We start from the raw sequence: 26,172 nt of genomic DNA on the forward strand, positions 1-26,172 counted from the left end.
CCTGAACTTTCCAGTTAGTCCTCTAGGTGGCACTGGTTTCCCTTGCGTCCCTACACTGCCGCTCTATCGCACATCTCGCTTTTCGCAACTGACCATCTCGCTGGTGCTGACTCGATTCAAGGAGCCGCTCTAGGCTCTCGGGAGGCCGTTAGCATTGTGTGGGGAAAGTCTGGACTACGCGTCGCCTCGCCGGCCCCGGGGCGGTTAGCGCTTCCGGGGTCGAAGGGTGCGCGGGGTTGAAAGCGGGCCGCTCCGCCCCGTCCCCCTCCCAGACCAGCAGAGGCAGCAGCCGGAGCAGCCGCAGCCTGCGCCCTCTCCCGCCCGCCCGCCCTCCGCCCGCCCGCCCGCCCTCCGCCGCCCTCCACCCGCCCCGGGGTCTCTTTCCCCCTTCCTCCTCCTCCTCCTCCACCCCCCCCTTCCTCCTCCGCCCGCCCGCGGGGCCCCCCTTGCCTTCCCGCCCGCCCCTATTGTTCCGCCCCCGGCCTCCCGCCCTTCCCCTTCCCGCCCGCTCCCCTTTTCCCCTCAGTCGTCTCGCGCCTGCAGGTAAGCTTAAAAATTTCCCCTCCTCCCCCGGCTGTAGCTTCTGTTTCCACTCATGCCATCTTTCTTAGAGGTCTCCGGTCCTAGTCACGAGCCCCGGTCTCTCGTAGTCCCGCGTGAGCGCCTACCACCTCAGTCTCTCCTGCCGGCCACTCACGCAAGGACCTGGCTCTGGCGCGGCCTAGTAGGCCTCGCGCAAGGCCTACCCCCTCCCCCCGCCTTTTCCCGGTGGCGGCTGCGCAGGAGTCAAGGAGGGCGCGCGCGCGGTAGGGGGGGCGGCGGTGGATTTGTTGGTTGAGGGGGGTGGGGGAGGCGATGGCCGGCTTGCTGGCCGTGCGGGTGAGCGCGTCTCCCCGCGGGGGGCAGGCGCTGGCGCAGCCACACGAGGAGGCGCTACTAGTCCGGCCCCTCCCCCTGGATTGCAGCGCCCCCCCCCGACCGAACCGTTTATTTTTCCTCTCTTTTCTAATTGAGGGAAGGGGGGGCTAAGTGGAAAAATGCTTGGATGACCGAGGGGAGGGGGGCTGCGGAGTTAAAGAAAGGGTAGGCGGGCTCCCAGTTACCGAGTTATTCAGGACGTTCTCTCAGGGTAACGAATTTTAAAATTACAAAATGCCTGCCGATATAAACCCAGACCCAGCTATTTATAGAGGGGTAATTGACTGCATGATTAACAGCTGGATTCCTGGGATGGGGTACACTTATACTGACATGAGAGAAGTATGACAGATTTCTTGGATTGCTTTGATGGTTTGGAGTTAAAATGCATATTTGTGCCTCACCTGAAGAAATAACTTCAAATGTTTCATTTCGTGCCCTTGTGATTATTGTGGTATTTGTAAAGTACTTCCTATTACATCTTAGCTAGGAAATTAAGGTTTTTTACCATAATTAGTTTAAAAAAGGAAATCATTCTGATAGACTCAACTATTTCTACCAAGCCATTTTTCCCCATGAGTGAAAAGTGTTGACTTGTGGGATTTGGGCAGCAATTGGCTATATTCTGAAAATAGGAAAATAATGTGCATTGGGAATGCACTTATATAATCACTTACATTCTGAAGTAGACAGGAGACAAATTTGCCATGTACAGAATGGTGTGGCAATCACTAAAACGCTTCCGAAAGTATTTAGGGTCTGACCTTTGTTAACAACAAAATTAAAAGGGTGTCTGGTTTAGTGAAGGGAGAAAACTAGCTATAGGAGGAGTTTTGAAGGGATAGATACTGACTTATGTCATTAAAGAAATTTAAAAGAACTTGTGAGAGGCACTTTTAAAATTGGTCCTAAGGAAGTATTGAAGGCAAACACATATCCACAACCAAATTTTTTTCTACATATCACTAAGCGCATTGTTTGAGGGGATGAGTGAAGAAGGGGACGTCTTGAAAACAATTACAGAATAAGTTTTTAGGTGTATTAGTTTTATATTGTCTTTTTTGGGAAGAAATCTAAGATTCAATAGATGTGAATAAAAACTGAGTGGCAATAAAAGTTTTGTACAAACAAAACAGGTTAGGGGGATGAGAAAAGGACTTGATTGGACTAAATGTATGGAGTCATTCCAAAGGGGAATGTGGAACTCCTGTTTGCATGGCAGCATCTGGGATAGATGCCTCTTTCAGTTAGGTTGTTGACATAATTTAAAAATCATTTGATGTCATCTATCAACATTTGAAATTTTTAATGAGGGATATTCTCAATTTCTTTATCTAGAAATTGCTACTATGAAGAAAATTTACTTGTGTTCTCTAGCTTGTAGTTCCAATTGTTACTCCACAGGGAATCAAAAGGTCATTTGCCCTTAATGTAAGTTGGTTAGTATGGGGTTTGCTCAGGTGTTTGAATCTTTTTGAAGCTTACTTTGTTGAAGGACAATTTGGTGCAAGTTCAGCAATTCCCTTAGAACCACTGCCAGTAGCAGGAATCTTCCTCATCCTGAGAGTCAGCGGAAAACCTATCATTTATGAGAGCAAATTGGAAAGTTGCCTTCTATACTCTGTAACAACCAGAGTTTTAAATGTTAAGCAGTTGTGCTGGGTGTGTGTACAAATTGGATAGGAAAAGAATCATTTAGAAAACATTGATAATGGCAGAAATAACTTTGGGAAATATTCTCCTATTTGTTTTCTTCCTCTGATTTTGATCATGTTTGCATTTCAGTTTTTGGCTTTCACCCCCACCAGTGACCAAAGACTTGACCACTCAAAGTCCAGCTCCCCATAACACTGCTCGACATGGACACCGGTGTGATTGAAGGTGGATTAAATGTCACTCTCACCATTCGGCTACTTATGCATGGAAAGGTATGCACCAGCTTGGGAAATTGGGTCATAGTAACTGCTAGGGGAGGGGCCAGGAAGAGCAGACATGCATCTTGGAGCTCATCAGATTAACACTGTGGGGTGTCTGGCTTTAGTACTCTTCTCTAATGGAATAGATGTGAATATAGTGGGAAAGTGGACAGATTTGACTAGGAAGCTCCACTGAGCAGGAAATGCTTAACTAGAGGTTAGAGCCAAAGACTGTCTCATACCTGGAGAGTAAGATTTTTCTAATGGATGTTGCTATAGGTTGTAATAGGTAGATTTCACAAATAATTTTAGGGAAATTTAAGGGGGTGGTAAACATTTAGTTTTATAAAAGATAATTTATATTAAACACAAATGTAGTATTTAGCCACCACTATGTGGCTATTCATTTGAAATTCATTGATAGCTTTACTCTTAAATTCTGATTAAAGAATAAACCTTTATCTCCCCAACCCTCAGTAAATCTTAAAATCTCTCCTTTTTTGGTGAGGGTTGGGGTTATTGGGGATTGAATCCAGGGGAACTTTGCCACTCAGCTACATTCCCAGCCCTTTTTTCTATTTTTAGTTATAGTTGGACACAGTACCTTTATTTTATTTACTTTTATGTGGTGATGAGGATGAAACCCAGGGCCTTGCACATGCTAGGTGAGCACTCTACCGTTGAGCCACAACCTGAGCCCCCCTCCCCCAAAGCCCTTTTTTAAAAAAAAATTTTTTTGTTATACAGGGACACAATATCTTTTTTGTTTATTTTTTATGTGGTGCAGAGGATCAAAACCAGGGTATCACATGTGCAAGGTGTGCACTCTACTGCTGAGCCACCAGCCCCACCCCCTAGCCCTTTTTATTTTTAAGAAGTTCTCCATAAGTTGCTCAGGCTGGCATCAAACTTATGATCCTCCTGTCTCAGCTCCCTGAGTAGATAATATTATATGCATGTACCATCATACCCAACTCTCCATTTCTTTGGAGTAGTACTTATCATAATAGCAGTTGGACAGCTGGATAGTTAGTTAGAATTTATTTATTTATTTTTTTCTTTTAGAATTTTTAATATTTATTTTTTAGTTCTCGGCGGACACAACATCTTTGTTGGTATGTGGTGCTGAGGATCGAACCCGGGTTGCACGCATGCCAGGCGAGCACACTACCGCTTGAGCCACATCCCCAGCCCCTAGAATTTATTTTTCATAATGATGAACACTTCTGAATTTCCTCTTATTTACACTAGTTTTTTCCATTGCAGGAAGTTGGCAGTATCATCGGAAAGGTAAGAAGACAATTTCACTTCAATGCTAATTACTATTTAGTCAGTCTGAGTTGAAAAAGCAGTTGGAGCTCATCATTGACTTTTCCTCTTACAGAAAGGAGAATCGGTTAAGAAGATGCGCGAGGAGGTAAGTTAGGGGCTTTTGAGTTTTGTTAGCTTTGGAAAGTGAAAATCTTTTAAAACAACTGAAAGTTCTGTTTGAGAGATTAGATGGGGGAGAGCTCTATAGGGAAAGTCTCTATTTTTAGCTTGATTATTTTATTGGTGTTGAGAATTGAACTCAGGGCCTCACCATTCTTAAGACAAGTTCTGTATCACTAAGCTTCATCCCCAGTTCTGTTTCAGTTATTTGTAATGACAAATATATGCAGGAGTGCATGCTTTTCAGAGAGATCTTGGGGTTTATTCAGGACAGCTGGTATAGGCTTTGTTTGAGGACAAACATGGGACAGTGTTTGATTTCTCCCCACCCCCCAGTGTAGGTAGGTAGCTTTTTGCCTACTATGTTAAAGCGAGGCTATACACATCCTATATATGTTCTGATCTTTTTTGTCTCTGAACTACTTTTGTTTCTCTTCCTTTTTCAGAGTGGTGCACGTATCAATATCTCAGAAGGGAATTGTCCTGAGAGAATTATCACTTTGGCTGGACCCACTAATGCCATCTTCAAAGCCTTTGCTATGATCATTGACAAACTGGAAGAGGTTCGTTGTTTTTCTCCCCCACCTCCTGGTTTTTTTTTTGTTTGAGACAGGATCTTGCTATGTTGCCCAGGCTGCTTTTGAAATCCTGGGTTGAAGCTGTCTACCTGACAGATTCTCTAGTAGATGGGACTACATGTTTGTATCACTATACCCAGCAAAAAAAAAAAAAAAAAAAAAAGTGTTGGGACCCAAACCCAGAGCCTCAAGTATGCTAATTAAGTTCTGTACCACTGAACTATATTCCCAGCTCTTTTTTACATTTATTGCTAAGCCTTCAGAATATATTGTTGTCCTCTTCCAGTTGATTGAACTAAATTAATGTACTTTTTGTTAGGAGCTCTATTGAAACTAATATATTTTGGAGCTGGGGATGTGGCTCAAGCGGTAGCACCACATACAGACAAAGCGGTAGCACCACATACAGACAAAGATGTTGTGTCCGCCAAAAAACTGAAAAAATAAAAATTCTCTCTCTTAAAAAAAAAAAGAAACTAATATATTTCATTGATTGTAGATATTTGACAGTCTGTGTTGTTTATATTAAAAAAAAATACAGATACTGGTAAAAATGTTAAAGTTGTACTTTGAGGGCGAGCCCTAGGTAATCAGAAGCAAAATAACCATATCAGAGGTTTTGTTATAAGGGAGTTGTTTTAGCTCTCAATCTTCAGAGGCCAAGCAACCATTGTCCTAGGTCATGTGTTCAGCTCCCCGCTTGCCCTCCCTCTGCCTGCTGCAGTAATGCTGCTAATTGTGCAATTGATACCACAGAAAAGTGCTGCTTGGTTGGTGGTTGGTACTTAATGGTGCCTGAAATCCTATCCTTGCCCACATTAGAAATGTCATCTTTTTTTGTGTGTGTGTGTTTGTGCTAGGGATCAAACCCAGAGTCTTTTGCATGCTAGACAATTGCTGTACCACTGAGTTATATCCTCAGCATTAAAAATGTTGGTGCAGGGGCTGGGGATGTGGCTCAAGCGGTACCACGCTCGCCTGGCATGTGTGCGTCCCGGGTTCGATCCTCAGCACCACATACAAACAAAGATGTTGTGTCCGCTGAAAACTAAAAAATAAGTATTAAGAATTCTCTCTCTCAAAAAAAAAAAAAAATTGGTGCATGGTGACACATGCCTGTAATCCCAGCAGTTTAGGAGGCTGAGACTGGAGGATTGAGAGTTCAAATTCAATGGGCTGGGGATGTGGCTCAAGCTGTAGCGCGCTCGCCTGGCATGCGTGCAGCCCGGGTTCGATCCTCAGCACCACATACCAACAAAGATGTTGTGTCCGCCGAGAACTAAAAAATAAATATTAAAAATTCTCTCTCTCTCTCTCTCTCTCTCCTCTCTCACTCTTTAAAAAAAAAAGAGTTCAAATTCAAAATAGGGTTGGGATGTGGCTCAGTAGTCAAGTGCTCCTGAGTTTAATCCCCGGTGCCCCACCCCACCAAAACAACTTTTTTTTTGAGTATCATGGCCCTGTTAATTCTCCTGGGGTTACTTGTATTTAAAAAAAAAAATCAGGAAATATCTATTTTTTGGGGGGTAGGGGGTTTGAAACCAGGGTGCTTAACCACTGAGATACATCCCCATCCCTTTTTATTTTGAGGCAGTGTTGCTGAGTTTCTTAGGGCCTCACTAAGTTGCCAAGGCTGGCCTCAAATTTAGGATTCCCATGCCTCTGTCTTCAGAGTCTCTGGGAGTATAGGCATGTGCCACAATGCCTGGCATAGTGTCCATTCTTTAACCACATAAGAAACATCCTTGATTTCAGGGGTTTAAGCTTAAGCATTTCCAAGGTCTCAGTACTAATAGAGTTTAGTCTGAGAAATGACATTTAAACCACTTAATCTTCAAAGGCTAAACTTAACTAGGTTAAAACCATGACTTTTGGATGTGGGATGTTATAGGAATAAGATTGTAGGCTTTGATTGAGCCAGTACAGGTTTTGTTTTTGGTTCTAAGGGATTGAACTGAGGGTCTTATGCATTCTAAACCTATGTTGTCTCACTGACGTGTACTCTGAAGCTCCAGTAGTATCCTTTATATTTCAGAGCTTTTTATTTTTAATTTATTTTTTAAATATCTTTTTTTTTTTAGTTGTAGATTGACAGAACGTCTTTATTTTATTTATTTTTATGTGGTGCTGAGGATTGAACCCAGTGCCTCATGTGTGCGAGGCAAGCACTCTACCATTGAGCCACAACCCCAGCCCTACAGAGCTTTTTAGATGTGATCAGAGAAAATACTCTTGAGCCTCTGTTTCGTCATCTATGTAATGGTACTTTTTTGGGGGAGGGGGGTATGTTGGGGATTGAACTCAGGGGCACTCAACCACTGAGCTAGTTCCCCAGCCCTACTTGGTATCTTATTTGGAGACAGGGTCTCACTGGGTTGCTTCGCACCTCGCTTTTGCTGAGGCTGGCTTAGAACTCGCAATCCTCCTATCTCAGCCTCCAGAACTCCTGGGGTTACAAGCATGCACCACTGCACCTGGCTCATCTCTTAATATTTAATTTTAACCTCAAGATTCTTTTCCTGTTGCTTGTTAACTCCAATTTATAAAACAATTGCTTTTCTTCCTGCTTATAGAATACTTTCTGAGGGTGAAAGAAAATTATGGCTACTTCTGAGCAAGTTTGTAGAGTTGTAATCTTCATTTACTTTGGTGCAAGGCATGGAATTTGAACCTTTTTTGGGATGGTTATGGCATGACATGTTCTTATTAAGAATAAATGGTTTTTGCTAGGTGTGGTGCCAAATGGTTATAATCCTTAAGGATTCAGGAGGTTGAGGCAGGTGGATGGCAAGTTTGAGGCTAGCCTGGTCAACTTTCTCAAAATGAAAAAAATAGGACTGGTGATGTTTTTCAGTGAGACCCAGTCTCTAAATAAAATACAAAAATAGAGCTGGGGATGTGGCTCAGTGGTCAAGTGCTCCTGAGTTCACTCCCTAGTACACCCCCAACAACAAGAACAACAAAAGAGACATGCCCATAGGCCTCACACATCCCTACCCCCACATACACACAAGTGTAAATGGTTCTTTTATGGAAGTTACAGGTTCCTAAGGATCTTCATAAATGTGTATCTTTTTAATATTCTGACCAGCTTTTTTCTTTTTGTAGGACATCAGCAGCTCTATGACCAATAGCACAGCTGCCAGTAGACCCCCGGTCACTCTGAGGCTGGTGGTCCCTGCTAGTCAGTGTGGCTCTCTCATTGGAAAAGGTGGTTGCAAGATTAAGGAAATACGAGAGGTTGGTTATGCTATACTTAAATATTAACTATTCTAAATGTGGTTCTGTTAGCTCTTGGTATAATTAGGAAATGTTAGCACTTGATGAAGACTGACTAAAATAATGGTATTAAAGGACTATAATGATTGAACTGAGAGTAAAAGTACTATGTAATTTTTTTTCCTTTTTTACACAACTCAGATTTTATATCATTATTTAGTGTTTCTAGGAATTGAATCCAGGGTTTTATTTATACTACACAAGTGCTTGCTTTCTCATTGAGTTGTATCTCTGTCCCTTTTTGTTTCTGTTTTTCCCATTAGGACTGTGATACTCTTATCCCAGGCTGTGTGTGTGTGTGTGTGTGTGTGTGTGTGTGTATAATTAATTTTTTAAGCATTTATTTTTTAGGTGTAGGTGGACACAATACCTTTTTTTTTTTTTTTAAAGAGAGAGTGAGAGGGGGGGAGAGAGAGGAGAGAGAGAATTTTTAATATTTATTTTTTAGTTCTCGGCGGACACAACAGCTCTGTTGGTATGTGGTGCTGAGGATCGAACCCGGGCCGCACGCATGCCAGGCGAGCGCGCTACCGCTTGAGCCACATCCCCAGCCCCACAATACCTTTATTTTATTTTTATGTGGTCCCAAGGATGGAACCCAGTGCCTCACACATGGCTAGGCAAGTGCTCTACCTCTGAGCCACAACCCAAGCCCCGGTATATTGTTTTTATTTTATTTATATATATATTTCTTTTTTAAAATAAATTTTTTAGTCATTGGTGTACCTTTACTTTTTTTATTTATATGTGGTGCTGAGGATTGAACCTGAAGCCTCACACATGCTTGGCAAGTGCTTTGCCACTGAGCCAAAACCCCAGCCCTTTATTTATGATTTTTTTAATATATATTTTAATTATAGTTGGACACAATACTTTTATTTATTGTATGTGGTGCTGAGGGTCAAATCCAGGGCCCTGCAAGTGCTAGGCACGCACTCTACCCTGAGCCACAACCCCAGCCCTATTTACGTTTTTGCTTCTGGAAGTGGGGTGCTTAACACAGTTATATCCCCAGCCCGAATTTATTTGATTTTTTATTTTAAGACAGGTCTTGCTATGTTGCTTAGGGCTTGTTGAGTTCCTGAGACTGGCTTCCCACTTGGAATCTTCTTATCCTCCTGAGATATTGGCATTACAAGTGTGCACCATCATGCCTGGCTTATTTTTATTTTAAGATGGGTTCCTGTCGAGTTTTCCCGGTTAGCTTTTTAATTTTTTTTTTTTTTTTTTTTTTTTTTTTTAGTACTGGGGATTAAGCCCAGGGACACTCTTCCATTGAGCTACATTTCCAGTACCTTTTTTTGTTTGGTACCTGGGATTGAACCTAGGTGCACTTAACTACCCAGCCACATTCTCCAATTCTCCAACTCTTTTTATATTTTATTTGGAGACAGGGTTTCTTTAAGTTGCTTAGGCTGGCTTTTTTTTTTTTTTAATATTTATTTTTTAGTTTCAGGTGGACACAGTATCTTTGTTTTTATGTGGTGCTGAGAACCCAGTGCCTCACGCATGCTAGGCGATCGTGCTACCACTTGAGCCACATCCCCAGCCCCTTGGGCTGGCTTTGAACTCAAAATTCTCCTGCCTCAGCCTCCCACATCACCATGCCCAGGAACTGTATTTTATTTTAAAGACCTCTTTACTAAATTGCTGAGTCTGGCCTTGAACTTGCAATCCTCTTGCTTTAGCCTCCTAAATAGCTGGGGGATTAGAGGCATGTGTCACCATACGCCTAGGATTAGTGGTTTGTTTTGTTTTGTTTTGTTGATACCTGGAATTGAACCCAGGGCCACTTCTCATTCCCCGCTTTTTTTGTATTTTATTCAGAGATAGGGTCTCACTTAGTTGCTGAAAGTGCCTCAGCCTCCTGAGTCTCTGGGATTACAGGCGTGCGCCAGGGATTCGTGTATTTTAATAATAAGTCAGGATATGAGAAAGTTAACCATAATTTTCATTTTGTTAGCAAATGTGTGCAATTTGGCACCTTACATATGAGGCAACGTATACTTTCTCATATCTAAAACATTTACAGTTTGATATGTTAGAGTAGCGATGTTTTTTTCTTGGCCAGATTTCCATGTAGCAAGGGAAAACGGGGAATGTATGTTCAGATACAGTTGTAATCTGGATCACTGTTTAATAATGAAGTTAAATTAGGTTATGGAAGCTTTTAGTTGTATCTAGGGGTTACTGAATTTGGTGTTGGAATGAAACTTGAAGTGGTTCCTAAAGAAAGAGTTGAGTTGGAGAGCCTTTTGTAAATGATACCAGAACAAAGATACTGGGCCGTGTGTGTTAATGTGTTAATGTATCATAAGCCCTAGAAATGGTAACTGGCCCATAGAATGAAAGGTGGGTGGGTGATAATTGTTTTTTGGGGGCTCACAAAAGCTGAGAGGAAACTGTTTGGAGGACCTTTTTTCTTGAGCAGGTTAAATTTAGGCTGTTGTTCAGGCTTATTCTTTTTTCTTTTTTATTTTTTTTTTAAAGGGAGAGTTTTTTTTTTTTTTTTTTAAATATTTATTTTTTAGTTTTTGGCGGACACAACATCTTTGTATGTGGTGCTGAGGATGAAACCCGGGCCACACACATGCCAGGCGAGCGTGCTACCGCTTGAGCCACATCCCCAGCCCCCAGGCTTATTCTTATCTTAAAGGATATTTTATTTTTAACTCCCTTTAAACAGTACTATCTATGAAAAGGGAGGAATGGGAAGGGACAAAGAAAGGGGAAGATGGACAGGATAAGTATCCACTGAGCTATAAAATCTAAAATAAATACTGTATTTGAAAGAAAAAAAATTTTTTTCTGATTTTTCAATTTCTTTTTACCCCCAAAGAGTACAGGGGCTCAAGTCCAGGTGGCAGGGGATATGCTCCCCAATTCAACTGAGCGGGCCATCACTATTGCTGGCATTCCGCAATCCATCATTGAGTGTGTCAAACAGATCTGCGTGGTCATGTTGGAGGTAAGCCCTCAGGCTCATGCTGAGAGTGGGGGAAGGGCAATTCTGGGGACAGGAACTGATCTATATTTAGTAAGACTGGAATTAGGTGAAGCCTTCAATGGGGGTGGGTACAAAGGTTCCCTGAGTTCATATTTTCCTTCCCCCAGCTTTGACTTTTCCTATGGTCTGTGAACAAAAATAGAACCTGCTAACTAGCAGTGATCTTTTGGTTTAGGACAGTTTTAGCACAGTTTACAAGGGTAGATGGGAAGATTCAATACGTGAACTGAGTGGACAAAATATTCATTTGAGTTCCTGAGAAGCGAAATTACCTTTTGGAATGCTATACTTTGTTAACATGGAACTTGAGCACATTCTTTAATTTCTGGCTTTCAAGCAGGATATATTCTAAAGGGTAGTGAGTGAATATAGAACAGAATGGTGAATTTGTGGTAGTATTTGAATGACTTATGTGTCTGGCTAATACACTAGTATTCTATTAAAGAGGAAAATTATGGGGTAATTAAACCTTTTTTTAAGTTATGTGTAATTTGTCCCATACTTTATCAGAAAGTGTGATTTCCAAGTGGAGTTAAAATTTTAATTGGATTTCTGAATAGTGTGCAGTGCAGACACTTCTATATTATCCTAGTCTCATCTTTTGGGTACTTTATTTCAAACTTGGTTTTATTTTCTCTTCAGATTAAAATATGAAATCCTAAAAATTAATAGCTAAAATGTACGCAGAGTTTTTTTGTGTGTGTGTCATTAAATACATGGAAATAGTGCATAAAATTATTTTGAGGGGTATCTTCTTTAATGATTAATATGAGCTGTGAGTAGTCCATGACTGTCTTACTGCTTTAAGGTAAATAATTGCAGATTTGAGATTAGATCTACCTAATGATAACTTGCTGTAGGTAAGGGGATGGAAAAATAGTTTTTAACTGAACTGTGTGTGCTAAAGCCACACAGCTGAAGCAGCTTTGAAACCTTATCTCTTTTTGTTTTTTTCCCCTCTGACTCTCTCCCAGTCCCCCCCGAAGGGCGTGACCATCCCGTACCGGCCCAAGCCGTCAAGTTCTCCAGTCATCTTTGCAGGTGGTCAGGTAAGACAGTTCTTATTGGTTGGCTAGAATTAACATAATATTTGAAATGTCAACTACGCCAGCAGCACACCAAGCCACTCTGCATGCTTGCCGATTACTCTGGCCATAGTTTGACTTGCTTTTAGTTTTATTTTTGTACTGGAAAAAGCCTTGAATGCCAAGCCCGTATTTAATTTTTAACAGGCAAAGGAAGTTTTGTAGGCACTCGGAAGAGGTAATTTATTTTGTTATTTAATGTGGGATGGGTTAGGAGAGTTAAATTGCCTCTGTGTCACTACTTCTCTCTTTCCCACCCCATCCATGCTTTTGTATGTGTGGGGTGATCTTTAGAGGTCTGAGTAAAGGTAGAAAAGAATTGGACCTCTGAAGGAGAGTTCTGGATGCTGGTCTCAAAATTGGGGAATTCTGAACTTGAGTGTCCTACAAACTTCCCCTTCCCTCCACCTCACCTCCCCTGCTCCTACCCCTTCACCTCCAAACTCCAGTGTATTGTCAATATCCCAGACTCTTAACCTCATAAATACTGGTCTGAACCACATGGCATAATTGAAATCAGCTGGGGTAAGAGTTCAGCCTACAAGAGTAGGAGGGGGAGAGCATGTTGGGCTGTGGTGCTGTGACCTTTGGTGTTAGAGCAAGAACACCAAAGCACCCCTTGGGCCTCTCTCTACTCCTTCCTTACCAATCTAAATTCTTCATCTTTTACACATGGTTTATTCTAAAGTTAGATGTGTATGACGAGAGCATTGATAAAGCACCATGGTAGTTTTATGCGTTTGTTAGTATTTAAGAATTTGCTAGGCCAGTTTTTAAAATACTGGGATTAAGATTGAAATAGTGGTGTTCGTTTTGGTAGCTGTGTAAGCAAAGTGCCTATCCCCACTTGGGTCTGGCCTGTTAATAAGCATCTTACCTGTATTTGATTTGGAAGTCATTTGAAGGGAGAGTGTAGGCTTGGAGTTCATCACATTGATAACTATACTGAAGTGGCATGAAATCAAACAAGTTTCAGGGGCTCAGTTTGTTATATAGTTCTAGGAACTTTCACAAGAAGTTAATCATGTCACAGTATAATCTTGAGACAGTACCTTTAGCACTGCTATTGTGTAAACTGGATTAGTCAAAGGGCTCTTAGTCTGGATTGTTGGGCAGGATAAGCAAAGACAGGCCCAGTCAGTATTGAGACAGGAGGGTTAGCTTTAAGGGTTTTCCGTTCTCCTTAGAGCTCCAGGTTCCTGTTCTTCTGGATTCTCCCACTCCCATTTGGAATTATAAGGGGGTCCTATGCTGTGTGGCAGCAATCCTCTCAAAACTACCCTTTTTTCCCTTCTCTCCTGTCCCTCTTACCCCCTTCATACCTCTTGGCTTTCCTCCTCTTCCTTCCTCCCTTTTCCCCTCCCTTCCCCTTATTCAGTTGACTACTCTCTAAACAGCTTGCAGCTTCTTTCAATGAGTTGCCCTTTCGTGGGTCATTCCCATGGGCCTTTTTCAAATGGACCAGTTCATAACAGTGTCTACAGATGGACCTGTCTTTTGTTCCTTTGTGGCAAAGTGGGCTCTGTAGGGGTTCAATTTAATCCCATATTGACCAGGAGCTGGTGTCAGCTCTGTTGTCCCACCCCTTCATTATTGAAAATAGCCCAATTGTGCATTGTGAAATCTGCCACTAGGTAACATTTTTTTTAATTCACTGATTACAGCTCGTTTCAAATTTGTGTCGTGAGCTCCCTTTTAAAGGAAAAACGAAAAAAATAAACAACTTTTTTTTGTGTGAATTTCATGCTGGTGACAAGGTGCCGGATTGACAGCCCTGGAGACTGAAATCCTCTATTTATCCACAGGACAGGTACAGCACAGGCAGCGACAGTGCGAGCTTTCCCCACACCACCCCGTCCATGTGCCTCAACCCTGACCTGGAGGGACCACCTCTAGAGGTGAGAGGGGATGTTCAGTCTCCAAGGCTCACTCAATCCTTCCGCCTCAGCCGAGACTGCCAACACACGGGGGGCCAGTGGCGCTGGTGATTTTTGTGCTGTGGACACCACCTGTCCACGGGGACCTGGACTTGACCCCCCCACCTCATTTCACACAGGCCGCGTAGCCCACCAGATGGTAACACCAACTCTTCTTTTTTTTTAATATTTTTTATTTTTTTATTTTTGGTTCAACCCCTTTTCTCCCTCTCCTATTCCTCCCGCCCCATTTTCACCTTTCTCCCACCCCTACCTGGGTGCACTTTTGGGGATACAAGCTATAGTGATGTGAGAAGCTTCACATCCTGTTAACCAGCCATTTCTTCCTTCCCTCCCTCCCTATTCCTCCTTGCCTCCTACCCCCTTTGCCCCAAGACCCAGCTCCCTTTTGGGAGGTTATTGTGTGGTGGGAGGAGGGTGTAGTGGGAGCTGCAAGTGTCTTTTATGGAGGGGAGGTGGGAAAAGATAGGACTTAGAATATAGCGATTTTTGTGTTCTCTCTTCAACTGTATAGTGTTAGTGACCCAGCTTAAGGTTTTTAGGTAGATGTAGAGAAAAACAAGTTAGGGAAATGTTTGAAAACATGTCATGTAGTTTTGTTTAGGTATAAATCATTCACGGCACCACAATTGGTAGAGGACTGCGGTGGTACTGGTTGGAAGATACCATTTTCCTTCTAGGTTGTCTTGTATACAGGTCAGTCGAGGCAGTGCTTAATTGCATTTCCACTTTTTCATTAAAGCAGATAAGCCGGCTGGGGTTGTGGGTCAGTGATAGAACACTACATGTGAGGCCTTGGGTTCAATCCTCAGCACCACATAAAAAATAAACAAAGTTACTAAAAAACAAATATGTATATTTTGCCTTAATTACAGAGAACTTGGCTGCTTCTATAGGGTCCCTGAAATAAAGTAATTATATATAGGGTTCAAAGAAGGCCAGCTCAGGTTTGACTATATTTGTGAGACTCCATCTATTGCCTCAGTGCCTCACCTCCCCTTTGTCTAGTTCAGTTCTGACTTCGGCTAGTTGAAATCTGTTGCCCTATTCCTCGAACTGGGTGGCTGTCCGTGATTGGTTTTTAATAGGAATTGTTTTCCTCCTTTTGTAGGCCTATACCATTCAAGGACAGTATGCCATTCCACAGCCAGATGTAAGTTTTGTTTTCACTTCTTTTTCTGAAAAGCTCCTTCTCCCATCCAATATTGTCTGTGACTCCTTCCTCCCAAGTATCCCGAAGTGAGTTGGGTTTTTAAACATTTACAATATTGTTACCCTCACAGGGTGAACCACATTTTGGCTCTTAAAAAATTATAACCAGGACATATAGAACCTTGTTTGCCTTTTGACGTTTAACCCCTGGAAATTATATTTCAATAGATCATTAGCTTCTTTCCCCTGTGTTTCAGATTACTCTAAAAGTGTAATGTTCCATGGTACACTGTCATTTTTATTTAAATTGACAGTGGACTGTGCTTCCTTGAATAACATTCTCCTTTCCATGGGAGGAGTGGGAGGAAGGTTTGCTGTTGGGTACTCCTTCATCTGAGGTGACAACTTAAAACCTATATGGGGGAGGGTGGAAGGACTTAAACACAGGGAAGGATAGGAAGCTGAACATGTGGGAATTCAACTCAAAACTTTCCTTGCCACTAAAAAAAAAACCAAAAACCCTGTTTTAAAGTGCTAATATTTAGACTTTGTTTAAGGGCGTTTTCTTCTGCACTCTTCCTTTATCCTTACTAACCTTTTCAGGTGCTGAGCATTAGACTTGGATAGTTGAGTTTGGTTCTTGGTTAGTGGCAGGACTTAGGAGAGGGAATTAGACCTGAAGTGGGATTACTTTACATGAGCTAGGGTGGTTTATTGAGATTTTAAAACAACAACAACAAAAACAGCTGTAGAAGTTGTTGGTGGTGGGGATTAAACACAGTTTGGTTTCTTCTCAAAGCCCTCTCCTTGCAGTCTCCCTGCCCCCATCATTTCCTTCCCTTTTCCCAGTACTGGTGGAACCCTGCATGGTGTGTTTTCCCTAGCACCACTGCACAGTTTGTTTACCTAGCCTGTCTGTGCTTGTCCCTGGGGCAACTGTTGCAATGGCTGCAAACACCTTCATTAAGTAGCCCACAAAGGGATGGTTATTGGGCGGGTACTGTTGCTTTTCTTTTCATGTACCCAAAATGCATTCATTCTCTTATACTGATACCCTCTGTATTTCTTTTCCTTTCCTTTCATATTCTGCCCATTCCCTGGATTGTATTATAAGAAGCCCAGTCATTCCCCTGTGTTGTATTTGGAGTAGTAGAGTCAACTTGGGGATTCAGGAATTCTACATTTTCACATGTGAGTGTGCTTGAGCCCTGACTGTGTTACTTTTCTAATGCCAGCCTTTCTTGTTTGCTTCCTGCAGTTGACCAAGCTGCACCAGTTGGCAATGCAACAGTCTCATTTTCCTATGACGCATGGCAACACCGGATTCAGTGGTATGGAAACCTCAGTGTTTATTTCTGTAAGGTGTAGTGCAAGACAGAGGCCAGTCCCAAGGTCTCAGCTTGACATCTGTTTAAAACTTCATTATCCAGCATCCTGCTGGTTTAAACTTGGCCTACTATGGCTAAACCCAAGGAGGTAATGTGTTTGTTAACTTGGTTTTCATTTGGGGTGAGTTATTTGAAAAGAAAAATAAAGGTCCTGGAAGGTTTGGGGGTGAGGTTTGGGGATGCTTGTCAGGCAAAGGGTAGGCTGATATTTCTTAGAACCATTGTGACTGTTGCCCCCTTGATCTGATCAGCATCCCCTTTCTCTCCACCAGCTATTCAGACTTGGGTAGAAACAATCCATTTGTGCCAAATTGTGTAGTGTTTTTTTTTTTTTTTTTTTGTTTTGTTTTTGTTTTTAATTTGTTTTTTGGGCTTTTTTTTTTTTCTGTATAAGGAATAACTTGTCCGATAGGGTTAGGATGAGACCACCAAACTCATTTTCACTTGTATCTTAACAGGCATTGAATCCAGCTCTCCAGAGGTGAAAGGCTATTGGGGTAATGATTAAAAAAAAAAAATCTGTAGTATTCTACTGTTATATTAATAATAAACTGGTGGGAGTCTTGTTTCACTGCCCATGAACCATATCAGCAACATGCACATGGCAGAGAGGAAGCTGAGAGAGCAAAGGGGGTGGGCCTGGTGCCCCTCAGGGTCCCTTGATGGATCTGGCCAACCCCCTTTTAAAAATGCAATTGAGCAGGACTAGGATTGTGAAGATTAGCCAGTTGACCTGGCCCAGTCCAGGTGTCATTATTGATGGGTATGGGTTTTTGTTTTTTTCCTTTTTTCATTGGAAAACCAAACAATAGCCAGAGCAAATTGAGCAAAAGACAGGGATTAATCTGGAGAAATGAATACCCCTCACATGACTGCCATTTCATTGTACCTGACCTTAAAGTTTAGTTTAGGAGGATAAAGGCATAGGGTGTTAATCTGACATGGGTATATTTAAGTCAACTCTGCATGTGTGCCAAAAGTCCATGGTACCAAATAATAGGCATGATATTGGCATTGGTGTTAGTGAGCATTGTTTGAGATAAAATTGGAACACAACAGCAGGAAATTCTAACAGAAAAGGGGAAGAAGTGAAGGACTTGATGTTTTAGATTTCGGTTCAGATTTTGTCCTGTTTGAGGATACCATGCTCCCTTGCCCCTTGCTTCCATCCCCCTACCCCAATAGGCGGGGCTTTGCAGGAAATGGCATGAAATCAGCTCTTCTGAGTGTACAGAAGAACCTTTCCAGCATTATTTCTACATCCCTCTCCCCCTCTTTCCTCCTTGGAGGCTTCCAAGTTAGTGATGAATCCCAACAGCCAATGCTGGGTTTCCAGTTTAATTTCTTTCTGTTAGTTTAATGTGCAGTTCAATGTGGTTCTGAATGCTGTGCATTGAACTTTCTTGCTCTCTTCTGTCTTTTAGCAGGTTTGGATGCATCTGCTCAGACTACTTCTCATGAACTCACCATTCCAAACGATGTAAGTGTACTAGGCATTGGTTTCCAAGAATATAAGTGCCCATACTTGTAAGCAAGCACTCTACCACTAAGCTACATGCACAGCACCCAAATTAAGTTTTTTTAAACTAAAGAGAATTCGGGGTACAAACAATCCTAGAAAAAATTTATTGACGTGGAAAACTTATTGTGAGGCAGAATGAACATTTTTTCCCCCCCTCAGGTAGAAATTCCATTTGCCTTTGTTTCTTGTAGAATCTTGTAGAACTTTTATCCTTAAAGCATTGGGTGAAATGATCTTGAATGTTAAATCTGTGCTCTCTAACATGGTAGCTACAGACACTGTGGCTATTTAGGTTGAGAAAAATAAAATATTTTAAATTCAATTTCTCAGTTTGATTAGCCACAGTTCAGATGTTCAGTAAGAACAAATTATTGTCTCATTACTGTTTATAGTATTGGACTGTTCAAATGTAGGTATTTATTTATTTAGTGCTGAGGGTCGAACCCAGTACTTCACACATGCTAGGCAAATGCTCTACCACCAAGCTACAACCCCAGCCTCTCATGGCAGATGAATTTTAAGCATCATTGGTACCCAGAACTGAAGATGCCTTTATTGATTCCTTTATTGACTAGGTTTTAGTAACATCTTATTTCTGATCTGTTTTTTCTTCGGAGTTAATACTCTGAGGAAAGGAATAATGAAGAGCTGGTGTTTGGAGTAGCAGTTTGTTTGCAGATAACTCTGACCCATAGTGGTAAGACAAAAGTTGGGTCAGGAATTGAAATGGGATCAATAAAAATATATATTTTTTTGTTTTTAAAGAATATATGAGAAAGAGTGTAGATTGTGGATAATAGTTCCCATTACTTAGTTCTTAGATCCAAGTTGTAGAAGAGACAGTATAGAATTCTTGGACCTAGCCATACAAGTCTTAATTTGTTGTCTTTTCTTTTTTTCTTTTAAGTTGATTGGCTGCATAATCGGGCGTCAAGGCGCCAAAATCAATGAGATCCGTCAGATGTCTGGGGCGCAGATCAAAATTGCGAACCCAGTGGAAGGATCTACCGATAGGCAGGTTACCATCACTGGATCTGCTGCCAGCATTAGCCTGGCTCAGTATCTAATCAACGTCAGGTAAGATTGACCTACCTTTTACCTTAATTCCAACATAGTAGGGGTATGTTGGGGAACATTGTAATACTTTATTATTATGGGACTACTTGGGGATGGGTAGAGATGGCAAAAATAATTTTTTAAAAAATACAGCCCTGCTTTCTTTCATCATTAGATTAAAAAAAATCATTCCAGTAACTTTGCATGGGGTGACATAGATTGGTTGCATTTAACTTTTGATGACTTTGGAGTTGGAAGAGATAGTGTATGACTTCTAGTAGGACAGTGCTCTGGCAAGATCAGCCATACTGACAAAACCCCAAAAAAACCCACGTTTCTTGTTTTATTCATGTCACATAGACCAATATTTCTTGACATCCAGAGCACCTTTAATTGAATTTAAAAAGCACCCTTAAATAATAATGGAGAAATGCACATCAAAGCATTCTCTTGGAGGCAGCCATTACCATTTCTTCTTTTTTTTTTAAGGTCTTTGTTTTTTTTTAAGAGAGAGAGAGAGAATTTTAATATTTATTTTTTAATTATCGGCGGTCACAACATCTTTGTATGTGGTGCTGAGGATCAAACCCGGGCCGCACGCATACCAGGCGAGCGCACTACCGCTTGAGCCACATCCCCAGCCCCCATTTCTTCTTTTTTTTTTTTTTTTAAATATAGTTGTGGGTGAACCTTTATTTATTTATATATGGTGCTGAGAATTGAACCCCGTGCTGCACACATGCTAGGCAAGTGTTCTACCATTGAGCCACTACCCCATCCCCTCACTTGTTCTTAAAAACATCCTTTTTTTCTCAAATTATAAGTGTTTGATTATTTGGGAATGTTGCAGAAATGCCAGGTGTATTTCCTGTCTCGTTCTCATTCTTTAATGACCACCTGAGGGTTTTTTTTTTTTTTTTTTTTTTTGCTTATCCCATACCAAGGTAATGTTACTACATACAGTTGTAGGGTAGCTGTTAATAGTCTAAAAAACTTTCCCTTAGGAAATAGTTTTTAGCTCATGTGCTAAAGTCGCATTGTTAATTGCTTGAAAACAAACATTTTAAAGCCATTGTGTTAGTACATTTCCCAAGGGCTTAGGGATCCTTTTTTATGGGGAGTGTTATCCAGTTATTATGTACTTATCTCCTACCTATTTGGCCTCTGTAGCATGAAAGTTTTATGAGTTCTTAAATGTGGTACATGGGAAAGGCTTTCATAAGTGTGAAGTCTGTATTCTTGTCATTGTTGTACAGACCAGTCTTTATACCATGGTCTTCTATCCCTGATCAGAGATGTCTAAGTTCCCTAGTAGTGGTCTTGATATTTCCCTTAAGTTTTCTTTGAGGCACTATTAATTTTTACATAGAAAACACTTTCCTATATCTAGATCTGTTTGTTTGTTCAGCTGCCAAGCACATCAAGTCTTTAATAGTCAAAGCGGTAGAAAACTAGACACTGAGACTGTTGGCAAAGATTCATTTTCTTGTTCTAAGTGGGTATTTGAGGGGAGTTTCAAGTGGCAAAAATCATGTTATTAGAATCTGGAAAATTTTTTCTTGGGTTTTTGGTAGGATTGTCCTGTCAAGAGAGTTTAGATTATGACTATTTTTCAATGTGGCCTGTTTGCTTGGCCCCTGTAGTAGTGTAGTAGGTCAGTGGCTACAGTGTATGGATTTTTTATTTATTTTTTGGTACCAGGGATTGAACCCAGGGCACTTAACCCCTGAGCCACATCCCCACCCCTTTTTGTGTTTTATTTTGAGACAAGAGTTTTACCATGTTATTTAGGGCTTCCCTAAGTTGCTGAAGGCTGGCTTAGAACTAAAAAAATTCTCTTGCCTAGCCTCCTGAGCCACTGGGATTAAGCTTCATTTAATACTAAAGCAAGGATTGTGCATGCACAGTACTTGCTGTTCACTTTCTCATCTTGGCCAATTTGAATGCAAAAATCAACTGTTTGATTATTTGGGAATGTTTTATTTTAGGAAGAATTTTTCTACTTTTATTAGTAAATTCTGAGTATTTCTGCTTTGCCTCTTTTAGTTTTCATGGTGACATTCAGTACTTTCTGTAGTTAGTTGATTACTCTGTCATCATCCTTTATGGATTGAAGCTGACAGTGAACAAAGGTAAATAAAATAGAATCTTTAAAAGAAACCTCCCTGCTCCTCAAGTTATTTTTGGAGAGTAGATTTTCTGGATAATCTTCAGCTAATAACCTGTAGTTTTGGCTTTTAAACACATGTAGGCATTTGGGAGATGTAGATGTTTACTGTTAATTTAGGTTACTTTAGGAGTAAAAACAGTATTATTTTTGCTTTTTTTTAAAACCTGAGTGTTTGGGGAGTGAGTTTCTTTCTGTAAAGTCTACATTAGATGTGTGGTCAGTCAAAACAAAGAGCCTTTTGATACTCTACCACCTCCCACTAGAAAAGCTTCCCCAGTTCTTATCTGTACTTCAGTTCTTAGCATTTTCCTTGAAAATGCTACATTCCTTGAAGTTTGAAATTAGTCAGTGACCTATTTTGGATACTTATCCCTTTCCATGTTAAACACGAGTTTTTTGTGGAGATGTAAACAGACTAACTACACATACATACAATTTAGAGAATTCTGTGTAACATTCAGCTTTATAAGCAATTGTTGGGTAATTTTCCTTTGGAAGGGGAAATTAACATTTGATTTGTATTTGAAACATTCCTTCTTGTTTGGAGATTGAATACTTTTTCATTTTCTACCTGAAAGTATTTCTTTCTTGTAAGTTGGATAAAGGATATTTGGAAATATGTGCCTTGTATGATTCCTTTTTTAGTTTGTTAGTTTTTTCTTCACCAAAGCAGTTTTAAATAGCATTGTAGAATAGAAAATGGCAAAGTGTACATATTTAGAGGGTGGGACACAGGCTAAAATACAGTTTGTCAGAAGTTGATGTAAATCTTCCTAATTGGCAACCAAAGACACTGATATAACTGAAGCGGTTTTTGTCCTGTACTTTTTCCCTTTTGTGGTCTTCCCTTCCACCCACCCTTTTTTTTTGTTCCTTTTTTCCTCTGTTACAGTTTAGAAAACGCTAAACCCTCCTCCCAGGCAGCCTCCGTCACGATCCCTGATCACCTCAGCATCAACCTCTCTCAACCCTCCACCCCTTCTTCTTCTTCTTCCTCCTCCACCACCACCCCCTCGCTCGCCACAGCGGGGACCTCCGACGCACCCTCCAGCCTCCCCAACCCTCTTCCGACCGCCCCTTGTGTCTCCAGTCTGCTTGGCATGAAACCCATCCCTCTCCTGGCTCTAAATGTTGTGTCTGCTGCTAAGGGTACCGGGGCTTCAGCTGCCACCACCACCACCTCTGCGGTGCCGTGTGTAACTAACAAACTGAAAGGGGAGAAACAGAGGTTCTCCCCCTACTGAGTGCATATCTTGAGGCACCTCCCTCAAGTGTGTATTGGTTCATTTTGTTTTATTTTGTTAACACTGGTGAGAACCAAATTATTGTGAGCTTGTGACCGTTTTCCTTTTACTACTTTGGGGTATATATGGGTGGGGGTGGGGGCAATGATAACTCTTGTTTAGGTTTAGGCCATTTCAGCTGAGTGCCTGTTTCAGAGTCTGACTTGTTGAATTCTTTATCTAGAGCCACAGTTTTTGCTCTTTCTCATTCTGTTACCTTTTTTGTAGCTTTATTCTGCCTTGCAATATAATAATGTGTTAGGCTCTGTGTTAATGAATAAAGGCTTCTCCGTTACCCCCCCACCCTTTTTTAATTATTAAATGGTTAAGCTATCAGCAGGCCTTTGGCCAAATTTGTGTTTCTAGCTGTAATAAAGTTGCCACAGTAACAACCTTAGTTCACCGTGTGCTGTGACGTGTAAAGGGGTGGGAACTTGTGACCTGTGGCTAATCCACTAGGAAGTCTGTACAACTGCATTGGACTTTTGTGTCCCAGGTTAATTATATAAATCTTTGACAATATTGCCACAAAGAGGAAAGGGCTTGTGGCATTTTAGGTGCTGAGGGTTCTCCTTGCCAACACCAGGTAACAAGGGTGTCTGTCTGAGGTAGTGAAGATCTCTTCTTCACGCAGATTGGTGGGACAAGGTGGAGTAAATCAAAGGCAGGCAGCTACTGTCTAGTTCCTGTGAATGAGCATTACCCTTCTTCCTGTGACATTTGAAAGATCTTGAACAACCAATCTATGACATTGTCTAGAACTTGAATAGGATGCTGACTAATCCTAAACCAACTTCAGTTAGTGATCTAAGTTCCTGTACCCTTCTGGTCTCTGCCTACCCTTCCCTGTCCCCAACACTATGATAAGTAGGAAATTATAAGCTTAAATTTGAAGCACCCTTGGGGATCAACTAATTTGTAACTCATTAGTCCTCTCAAATAACGGGGAAAAAAAAAGAAAAAGAAAGTCCCTGAGCATTTAGATTTGTGCCTGACCTTTACTCAATGTACTTCCCTGAGGTTAATTCATTTGTTTTTTGGAGCTTGGATTTGAACACAGGGCTTGTATTCTATCACTGAGCTGCATTCCTAGTTGCTTTTTCATTTCCTTATTCCAGGATGCACACAAGTCTGAAATGATGGGCTGCGGGTAGCTCCGTGTTAGAATGCTAGCTTGGCATGTGCTAGGCCCTAGGTTCAATTCCCAGCTCTACACAAACAAAAAACATAGAACTCTAAATGTAAAGGCAGAAGGCTTCCAATGTTCTACATATTGCCAAGGTTTTGAATATATAATGTTCTTCCCAGAGCATTAGAGAAAAGAACTTGATGATGAGAGATTTCTCCTTGATAACCATTTTCTACATTACCTTTGGTTGACATTGCTTAAAAGAGACAAGAAACCTAGCTGTTCACAAGTATTCCAGTATTTTTCTCTGATGTTATCCCAGATTGGGAATATGAATTAGCATTATATGCCCATATCAGCATGATGAAGGTTTGGAGGGACAAACTTGTGCTTAATTGTCCAGGTAGAAGTTTTTGTGTTAGTTGCTCTTCCTTCTATAGTTAGGGACTTAGCATACTTATATCATGAGGGCTTGGTCTTTTCTTGTTGTTTTAAATAGGAAGGCCTTTTAACCTAATGAATATTCTTAAGAAGATTTCTGAGCAGTTCAATTATGGGGCCTCTAAAGATACTGGGTGTTAAATTTTTTAAAAGCTTAGAGCTCCCCCATGTGGTTCCAGATTTCTTAATATATTCTTTGCAGTGCTGAAGATTGAACCCAGAGCCCCACACTGCCTGCATGCTAGGCAACACCCTACCACTGAGCTACATCCCCAGCCGGCTGTGTATTTCTTGTTCAATTTTTTCCTGTCCCTGTCTCCTACATCCCCATCCCTGCAGAGTCCTGCTTAGGTTTGGTGTAAGTACTGGACAATTCTTTTTGATCACTGTAGGGCCAGAGTACTACAACTTTTTTTTTTTTAAATGGTCCTAGATTTAAACTGTGGGCCTTTGGTTCCCACAAAACCCTTTTATTCAGGGCTTATTGTTGACCTTGCCCTAGATCTTTTCAAGAATTAAATATTATTCTTGATGAGGTGAAGAGATAATTTCTGATTTTAAAAATAGTTTGTAGTTGAAGGACTCTCTAATTTCCTTACCTTTGGTTTTCCCTTCTGGCTACTTTTGGCTATGCCTTGTTGTAGAAGGGTTATAGATGTGAGTTTGCAAACTTTCTTGACCAGACACCACCAGTAGGTCATGCTAGTCAGTTTAGAACCTTTTATGAAATTATTTTTGAGAGTTAAGATCACTTATTCTTACATATTTAGTTCTGTTCACAGTGTAAGCTATGTGTCTAAGCAATAACCTAATGAGGCTACTTTCAGATAATGTTTGTTTCCCAAATGGCTATATTTTACTTAGCAGTTTGGGAGGAGGTAAATAATGAGCAATAAAGAAACATTACTTCTGTGTATCCATGTCTTCCAAGAACAGTCTTTGTGGAGGAGCATATCTTCAGAAAATCTAGAAGTTCTAGAGGGCATAGCTTGAGGAATGACACCAACATTGTTTCTGTTCTGAGGTAGTTTGCCTGAGGAAGCTTAGATTGAAAGTCCATTAAAAAAGGTCATGGGCTGGGCATGGTGGGGCACGCCCGTAATCCCAGCAACTCGGGAAGCTAAAACAGGAGGATCACAAGATTGAGGCCAGCCTGGGCAGTTTAGTGGGGCCCCAAGCAATTTACTGAGGCTGTCTTAATTTAAAAAGGACTCAGATGTAGCTCAGTGTTTAGAACCTCTGGGTTCAAGCCCCCGTATATCCCCACCCCACCTTAAAAAAAAGTATTATGGTTCTGGTTAATCCAAGAAACTGAAGTGTGATTACCTTCCCCTTCCTCCTCAGTCAGCCAGGCTGAACATTCTAGAGGCGAGGTGCAACTGGGCACTGGGAAAACTAACTTTGAGTTCTTGTTTTGTTTCTATGTTACAGGCTTTCCTCGGAGACGGGTGGCATGGGGAGCAGCTAGAACAATGCAGATTCATCCATAATCCCTTTCTGCTGTTCACCACCACCCATGATCCATCTGTGTAGTTTCTGAACAGTCAGCGATTCCAGGTTTTAAATAGTTTGTAAATTTTCAGTTTCTACACACTTTATCATCCACTCGTGATTTTTTAATTAAAGCGTTTTAATTCCTTTCTCTGTTCAGCTGTTAATGCTGAGATCCATATTTAGTTTTATAAGCTTCTCCCTTTTTTTTGTTTTTTTTTTGGCTCATGAATTTTTCTGTTTGTCATGGAAATGTAAGAGTGGACTATTAATACATTTCAGTTTAGTTCTGTAATGTCAGGAATTTTTCAAAAAAATTAAAAGATGGACTGGAGCTTTTTCTTTGTGAATAGAAACTGGATGCCACAGTGATTCATGTGGGTTTTATT

At 41.1% G+C, this 26,172-nt stretch overlaps 1 protein-coding gene across 29 annotated transcripts; it reads left to right on the top strand.

Annotated features, from left to right (window-relative positions):
* Nucleotides 1–377: 377 nt before the first annotated feature.
* Nucleotides 378–26,144, top strand: PCBP2 (poly(rC) binding protein 2). Of its 29 annotated transcripts, none has more exons than XM_081309921.1 (15): nt 378–543; nt 2,704–2,846; nt 4,101–4,124; nt 4,219–4,251; nt 4,712–4,828; nt 7,952–8,083; nt 10,962–11,089; nt 12,091–12,178; nt 14,020–14,112; nt 15,263–15,304; nt 16,562–16,634; nt 17,150–17,188; nt 18,119–18,171; nt 19,121–19,290; nt 22,332–23,122. In XM_081309921.1, the coding sequence occupies exons 2-15, from the start codon at nt 2,778–2,780 to the stop codon at nt 22,681–22,683; spliced, it is 1,413 nt and encodes a 470-aa protein (XP_081166047.1). In that variant the 5' UTR covers nt 378–543; nt 2,704–2,777; the 3' UTR covers nt 22,684–23,122. The 29 variants fall into 29 exon arrangements, with proteins under 29 accessions (XP_081166047.1, XP_081166061.1, XP_081166041.1 ...); XM_081309910.1 differs by having other exon boundaries at nt 382–543; nt 18,116–18,171; nt 22,332–23,121; XM_081309933.1 differs by having other exon boundaries at nt 383–543; nt 10,962–11,090; nt 12,104–12,178; nt 22,332–23,121.
* Nucleotides 26,145–26,172: the final 28 nt, after the last annotated feature.

Source organism: Spermophilus citellus (assembly GCF_964194105.1).
Source record: "Spermophilus citellus genome assembly, chromosome: 10".
Classification (NCBI taxonomy): domain Eukaryota; kingdom Metazoa; phylum Chordata; class Mammalia; order Rodentia; family Sciuridae; genus Spermophilus; species Spermophilus citellus.

What these genes read in the sequence shown, in the direction of transcription:
- PCBP2 (XM_081309910.1), top strand. Translation starts at nt 2,778, where the DNA reads ATGGACACCGGTGTGATTGAAGGTGGATTAAATGTCACTCTCACCATT. An exon ending in AGATTAAGGAAATACGAGAG is followed by an intron (nt 8,084 to 10,961) that starts GTTGGTTATGCT and finishes TTACCCCCAAAG; the next exon opens with AGTACAGGGGCTCAAGTCCA. An exon ending in AGAGGTGAAAGGCTATTGGG is followed by an intron (nt 17,189 to 18,115) that starts GTAATGATTAAA and finishes TCTGTCTTTTAG; the next exon opens with CAGGTTTGGATGCATCTGCT.